Raw genomic sequence first — 8,083 nt, 5'->3', positions numbered from 1 at the left:
TCCAAAAAGGAGAATGAGTGGGTCAAAGAATCCAGAATCTTGACAGGGAGATAGTGGCTGATGCAGAAGATATTGATAGACTCAGTACACACTAGAATAATTCTTAGAGAACATTGAAGAACTAAAGATGGTAGGATGGAACTAGAAATTCAAATTTCTTTGCTCAATCAAGTATTCTACAGTAAATATCTATGATATCAGAACTTACAATAGAGCAAATTTGAAATAAAGTTTTCAAAAGGGGTTAGGCTTATAGTCGTTATACTGTGGAAGAAGAAAGACCCAGAAGAGAGAGTGAAACTTACTGCAGAAACAGCACACAACCTTTTCTAGGAAGAAGGGGTGAAGGCAACTCACAATCTCCAGTATTGCCCTCAATCTTCTGGATCAGGCTGGCAAAATTGAACCAGAAATTATCAGACTCGTAGAATTACTACTTTTCTCCTAAAGTTCCAGCCAGCCACAGGATAAAAAGTCATCCTTAGCAGATATCTGCCTGTAGTCCACGTCAGGACTTCAGCAGATCCCTGCCACAAACTAAGACCTAGTCAGAGGCCAGTAATTTTCTACCTGGTAATTTCACTGGGCATGCTATCACACTGTAATACTTCTGCGCAGTATTTCATGTTAGCGAATATTTGGAAACCTACTTACTGTTCCAGTCAAAACTCATGCTTACAGAATCCTAAGTTTTCATTAAAAGGCAATGAATGTGAGAAGACGTAAAAGGGAATCCAAGTGGATTAAACTAAAGGAGCTTCATTAATTCCAATCAAGGAAGTTCCACATTGATTTACTGACATTCTCTGTAAAATTTTATGAAATGAAAGGGCAGGTGTTATCATTAAGATATCTGGAAATCACAGTCTTTTACCCTGCAAGTTATCTGTTGTAGATTTCCAGAAATAAATTGATAGTTAGGATATGTGATGATATAAATGCAAAAGTGCATATTCTAAATACCTTATGGAGTCTCTCATCTCCACGCTGTTATGTTAGAGGAAATAGACCACATTCAATTAAGTAGTACAAATCTCTGGATTTTGATATAGACCATTGATTTTAGCAGGAATGGATTCATATCATCTGTGTCTTGAAATCTTATACAAATTTGAAGGTTTCCATTAAAAAGGAAATACAAATTGAAACAGAAATGTGAGTATTTATTTAGAATGGGAAAGAAATAGAAACAAATTTATAGACAAAATGATCTTGGTGACGAACATTATAAAACCTATAAATATGAACTTTCTTAAATTCAAGACACATTTCAGCATACTAGGTGGTAGGCATGTTCTTAGAAGCTATTCTAACACCAGAATGATAGCATTATTAAGTGATATATGTCATTGTTTTGAACCATCAAAATATACCTTTTGAGCCTCAAATATCATTAACTCGAATCCTATTTATTTGGACCCCAGAAATGCCTACTGGTACCCCAAGGCAAACTGATATTTGGTGAAGTGTAATCGAAAGGATGTTGGAATGGTAAGAGAATGTGCCTTTAACTGATCATGGTTAAAATATTCTTCTTTCAGGACACTTACCAGGATACATCACTACGTGAATGCATTGCTAAGGCCTTGCTGAAGGTCTTGGAAGGGGCCAGAACTAATAAGGGGCCATAAAACTTGTTTCACTAACTTCATGTTATCTTTTTCACTCTCTTTAAGAATATCAATATCTTGTAAATATTCTCAGACCAAAAAAAAAGGAAGGGCTCTAAAGTAAAATGCTGATGACATTGTGCAGATAAAATAAAGTATAATATTTCTATATTAATAAAAATGTGTGTTTGTTACTAACAAAATAACAAATACTGTTGATCTACTTTAGAATTTAATTTATGTTGTATCAGTAAATACTTTGTTTTATATGGACCCCTCCTATTTTGGGATGAAGGAGATTGTAAAGATTACTAAAGTAAGATGTAAAAATTAATTTTCTCACCACACATACGAAGGAAGAAAGCATCGGTAGTTCAGTGGTAGAATTCTTGCCCTCTGTTTGTTTAGACGATGCGATATGAAAGATAATACAAGCATGTCTGTTTTTTCTCAGAAGAGATAACTGGACTAAATGGACCAAAAGAACCTAACGATGATGACTGAATTCATTCTAATCGGAGTCACAAGGCGCCCTGAACTGCAGCTTCCCCTTTTTGGGGTCTTCCTCCTCATCTACATGATCACAGTGATGGGAAACCTAGGCCTGATCATCCTGACCAAGGTGGACTCCCGCCTACACACTCCTATGTATTTTTTCATCAGACACCTGGCCGTCATTGATCTTGGTAATTCTACTGTCATTTGTCCCAAGATGCTAGTAACTTTTGTTGTGAATAAAAATACCATTTCTTATTATGAATGTGCCACACAGCTGGCTTTCTTCATTTTGTTCATTATCAGTGAACTTTTCATCTTGTCGGCCATGGCCTATGACCGCTATGTGGCCATCTGTAACCCTCTGCTCTACAATGTTATCATGTCCCCAAGACGTTGCCATGTGCTTGTGGGTATTCCATACATTTATAGTATCTTTCAGTCTCTGATGTTCACCATTAAGATTTTCACATTGACCTTCTGTGGCTCTAATGTCATCAGTCATTTCTATTGTGATGATGTCCCCTTGATACCTATGCTCTGCTCAAATACACAAGAGGTACAGCTGTTGATCATAATGTTTTCAGCATTTAATTTGATATCCTCCCTCCTGGTTGTCCTGCTGTCCTACCTGCTGATTCTGATAGCCATATTTCGAATGCATTCTGCTGAGGGCAGGAGAAAAGCTTTCTCCACATGTGGTTCTCATCTGACAGTGGTGGTTGTGTTCTATGGGTCTCTACTATTCATGTATGTGCAGCCCAAATCTGCTCATTCTTTTGATACTGACAAAATGGCCTCAGTGTTTTACACTTTAGTCATTCCCATGCTTAACCCCTTGATCTACAGCTTAAGGAATAAAGAAGTAAAAAGTGCCTTCTACAGGGTCATTAAGAATCCATGCAATCTTTGTATTTAATATTCAATATGCAATACTGTTTTGAGGCAAATGTACTGGAAATTATCTCTAAAACATTTTCTTTGGCTGCAAAGCTAAGACTGATTATAAAGCAAAGACAAATGCTCTGTGCCCATTATATTCATTCAAATTAATTCTCATAATGTATATTTCAAGTTAAATGTCATTTCTTGCCCAAAATGGCAAGCTTCTATTCATTCTTTCCTTATGTGATTTTATAGAAACTCATATTTCCCTAACGAAAAGATTTGTCAGGCACCTCATCAGTAAACCGTGTGTTTGTTTCAATGTTGTTTTTGTTTTCATTAAGAACGGAATGTTCTCAACCTTGCTTTCATGTCTTTTCTTAGACTAAATTAATACTAAAATAAGTAATCAAAACTGGAGACAAAGTGTTACTGGTGTTCCTGTCGACCCCATCAGTAATTAGCCTTGTGTGTCTCCTACTGTGATAATCATTTCTTATCTATGTGCTGCTCCAACATATGTGAAGTGTGCTAGATAATTTTGATCAGTTATATAATTTGACATCCTTCCTTCTGAGAAAACTAGTCCTGCATGCTGGTTCTCACTACCCTATTCTTCATGCACAGACAGTAGTTAGAAAAGAAAAAAAAAAATGAAAAGTGAATAGAGATGGGGAGAGAAAAGGAGGAAGGAGAAAAAATATTAAGGATGCCTGATGTGAAGGACTATTTATTAAAGGTAATAACTGATGGAGATTATGATGATTAAAAAAGAATTCTAAAACCAAGAGAACATATTGGCATGCTTTCTAAGTCTTATTTTCAATGTATTGGAGAATATTATATGTATAAAGAAGGAAGATCAATGTATAAAAAGGGCATATTACTCTAGAGTGAACAATTGTATTGCTCAACATCCACGTATTTTATTAAAGGCAAAATGTGGATATTGTTACACTTCATTTGTAGAGGATGTATAAGGGATGGTAAGCTGAATTCTACTGAATGCATCGATATTATACTGAAGCAGTAAATACTTTCACCATTAATTTCTTTTTGTTCACTAAAAGACTGTGGGAACAAATATTTATGATATTTCCAATTTTTATTCCTTTCAAACTAACAAAAAATCTTCCTATCTTCCATGTTGCCTTCATCTTCATTAGGTTAATTACAAAACCCTTGTCAAGGGTCATAATTTACTCAAAACAAAAATGAAATAGTGTTTACTCTCTGTTTTTCCTTGGCATAGACAGAGTTCTAAGAAAAAATTCTGAATAGCTCAATAAGATGGCTGGTAAAACAAGAAAGTAAAGACATTTACCATAGTGCTGATGGTCCTTACCCCATCTTGATTTTGTTCTAGTCTCCACAAGGATGTGTGCCACTAACCCAGAGAAGTACAAACTTTAGTATATTATGCCTAAAGTGCATATTTTCTTCATTTTTTTGGAAACCTAATAGTATCTGACAGAGCTAGAATATATGTGCAATACCCAATACTGAACTAAAGCAGAAACCTTGTCAAAAATGCAGAATGATTACATATTTTGGAAAGAATCAAAACTGTTCAAGAAGTGACAACAATTTATGTCAGAAAAGCTACTATGGTAAAACAGGTAAACAGAATAATATTTATGTAATCATAAAATTACAGATTTCTAGGTGTTTTAATTTGGAGTGTTATTGAGTATAATGCGGTTTACATATTTTATATGATTTAATATGTACCTATACATATTTATGTATGATTTAAGACCACACTGAATCAACATAAAGGTATATTAGAAGCTCCAAAAAATTGATCTCAGATAGAAGAAACACACACACCATTGCTTTGTCAATTCCAAATCATGGTGACCATGCGTGTGTCAGAATAGAACTGTCCTGCATAAGGGTTCAATGGCTGATTCTTCATAAGTAGATCCAAAGGTTTTTCTTTAAGTCATTCCTGGGTGGATTCCAAACTCCAACCTTTTGGTTAGCAGCCTGAGGTTGTGTGTGTGTATCCATATATATATATATGTAAGTATGTATGTATGTACAGAGGAAACCCTGGTGGCATAATGGTTAAGTGCTACTGCTGCTAAACAAAAGGTCGGCAGTTCAAATCCATCAGGCACTCCCTGGAAACTCTATGGGGTAGTTCTACTCTGTCCTATAGAGTCGCTAGGAGTGGGAATTGACTCGACGGCACTGGGTTTGGTTTTGTTGTTTTTTTTTATGTATATACAGAGACGATGAACAAAAATGCAGTAGCTAATATAAACACCACATTGGCTTGATTTTTTTTAACACAAACGTTCATTCAATATAAACTTATATATTTATTAAGCCAAACTGTAAAAATCTACTTCATCATGAAATGTATTTTTTCTGTATTTTGCAGAAAAAGTACAAATCTTAAAAAACTCAAGAAATGGATAAATTGAAGAATTTGATGAACAGAGCATTAATAGACAACACATTGAAGAGCTGAAATATGTGTTTATAATAATTATTTATTACGGTGAAATTCACAACACAATCATTTAAAAGTGTTCAATTCAGTGGCTTTTATTACATTCACAATAATGTGTAACCATCAGGTTTATCTAGCACAAGATAATTTTTATCACTCCATAGATGTCCTCCTATAGATTAGGATACCTCTCCTGAAGTTCTCTACCTCCACACAGCCCCTGACAACCATGAATCTGATTTTTGTCTCTATGGCTTTTCCTATTCTGCTATTGCATATGAGTAGAAATGTTCAATATGTGATCTTCTGATTTTTTGCTTTTCTTACTTAGCATTAGATTTTCCAGTTTCATCCACATCATAGCATGTATTGCTACTTCATTTTTTATGAGAGAATGAATGAATATACTGTATTTTCTTTATTCATTTATCTGCTGATGGACATTGAGTTGTTTCTACTTTTTTTTGCTATTGTGAATTTGCTTCTATGAACATTCATGTAAAATTTTTTGTTTGAACATGTTTTCAATTCTTTTCGGTATATACTAGAAGAGGATTTGCTGCACCCAAAGGCAATTTTACATACTGCAACATTGGTTGTAGTATATATTACTTATGGTAAGATACATAAGAAAAAAAAAAACAGATGGTCTTAAGTGTGGGTCCTTGTTACTCGAATAATTCATAAGTTGGGGATTACGGGTATCTCCCATTTTTGAAAGTTTGCTTTACACCACTTCACTTTTATGAAAGGCCTGCATTAGTACTTTTTTTCACTGCTGGAAGTCCTAGCTAGAACAATAAGCCAAGAAAAAGAAATAAAGGGCATCAAAATTGGTAAGGAAGAAGTAAAACTATCCCTATTGGCAGATGTTATAATACAGTACATAGAGAGCAGCCCTGGTGGCGCAGTGGTTAAACATTTGGCTGATAACCAAAATGTTGGCAGTTCAAACCTACCAGCTGCTCCTTGGAAGTCCTATGGGCCAGTTCTACTCTATTCTAGAGGATTGCTATAGGTTGGAATCAACTCGATGGCAATGTGGTTGGTTTTTGGTTTTTTATACATAAAGAACCCAGAAGGCTCCACATTAAAACTACCGGAACTAATAGGAAGATTCAGCAGAGTAGCAGGATACAAGACATACAAAAATCATTTGGATTCCTATACACCAATACAGCGAACTATGAAAATGAAATCAGAAATACCATTTATTATATCCCTTAAAAACAAATAAACAAACAAACAAAAAAAAACTTAGGACTAAATCTAACCAGGGACTTAAATACCTGTACAAAGAAAACTACAAAACCTTACTTGAAAAAACCAAAAGAGACCATCATAAATGGAAGAACACACCATGTTCATGAATCAGTAGGCTCAACATTGTGAAAATGTCAATTCTACCTGAAGCAATCTATCAATACAATTAAACCAGATCCAAATACCAACAGCATTATTTAATGAGATACAAAAACTAATCATTAATTATATGGAATATAAAGAGGCCTCGGATAAGTAAAACACTATTGAAGAAGAAGAATAAAGTAGAAGGTCGCGAACTACCTGACCTCAGAACCTACTATATTACTACAGTAGTCAACAAAACAGCCTGGTACTGGTACAACGACAAATACTTGAACCAATGGGACAGAATCGAGAACCCCAGTGTAAGTCCATTCACCTATGGTTGCCTGACAGAATTACTGGGCTGAGGAATGGGGACCATGGTCTCAGAAGACCAAGCTCAATTGGCACAATGTAGTTAATAAAGAAAACATTCTACATCCTACTTGGTTGAGAAGCAGCTGCGGTCTTAAAATCTTCTGAGTGGCCATTTAAGATACTCCACTGGTCCCACCCTATCTGGAGCAAGTAAGAATGAATAAAACCAAAGACACTAGGGAAAGATTTGTCCAAAAGACTAAAGGGCCACAACTCCCACAGCCTCCACCAGACTGAGTCCAGCACAGCTAGATGGTGCCCAGCTACCACCACCAACCACTCTGACAAGGATCATAATAGAGGGTTCCCATGTGAGCTGGAGAAAAATGTAGAACAAAATTGAAACTCATAAAAAAAGACCAGAGTTACAAGTCTGACAGAGACTGGAGAAATCCTGAGAATATGTCCCCCGGACACTTTTTTAACTCAGTACTGAAGTTGCTTCTGAGGTTCGCCCTTCAGCCAAAGATTAGGTAGGCCCATAAGAAAAAACAACAATACTCAATCATGTATAAGAGACTAAATGGGCACACCAGCCCAGGGGCAAGAAGGAAAGACAGGAAGGGGCAGGAAAGCTGGACAAATAAAACACATTTGTCAAAGCTCATCAATGTGTCAGCGTGTTTCATTGTACTTAATGTTTCCGCAATTCTTGTACATATGGAAGTCACCAAGGAAGGAGGCATGGGTAAAATTTTATAAGAGACAAGATATATTCTCTTACAAGTAAATTTGACTCACTATGAGGTCCTACTGAACATTACCCAACTCTGGTGATATGACAGCTAAGGAACTCCTAAAGTCAGGGCAATTATGTGGTAACACATTGCATTACAATAATTCTTATGGGTTTGTCTTATGAAAGGGAAGGTAAATATATCCTTATTTAGAGGTGTGGGACAGGAGA

The 8,083-nt window shown here is 35.7% G+C and overlaps 1 protein-coding gene across 1 annotated transcript; it reads left to right on the top strand.

Annotated features, from left to right (window-relative positions):
* Positions 1-1,228: 1,228 nt before the first annotated feature.
* On the top strand, positions 1,229-6,654 carry LOC100657229 (olfactory receptor 8K5-like). Its single transcript, XM_064288056.1, has one exon. The coding sequence runs from the start codon at positions 2,083-2,085 to the stop codon at positions 3,022-3,024; it is 942 nt and encodes a 313-aa protein (XP_064144126.1). The 5' UTR covers positions 1,229-2,082; the 3' UTR covers positions 3,025-6,654.
* Positions 6,655-8,083: the final 1,429 nt, after the last annotated feature.

Source organism: Loxodonta africana, chromosome 7, assembly GCF_030014295.1.
Source record: "Loxodonta africana isolate mLoxAfr1 chromosome 7, mLoxAfr1.hap2, whole genome shotgun sequence".
Taxonomy (NCBI): Eukaryota; Metazoa; Chordata; class Mammalia; order Proboscidea; family Elephantidae; genus Loxodonta; species Loxodonta africana.
The sequence above is the reverse complement of the archived record's forward strand: the minus strand, read 5'-3'. Positions and strand labels throughout refer to the sequence as shown.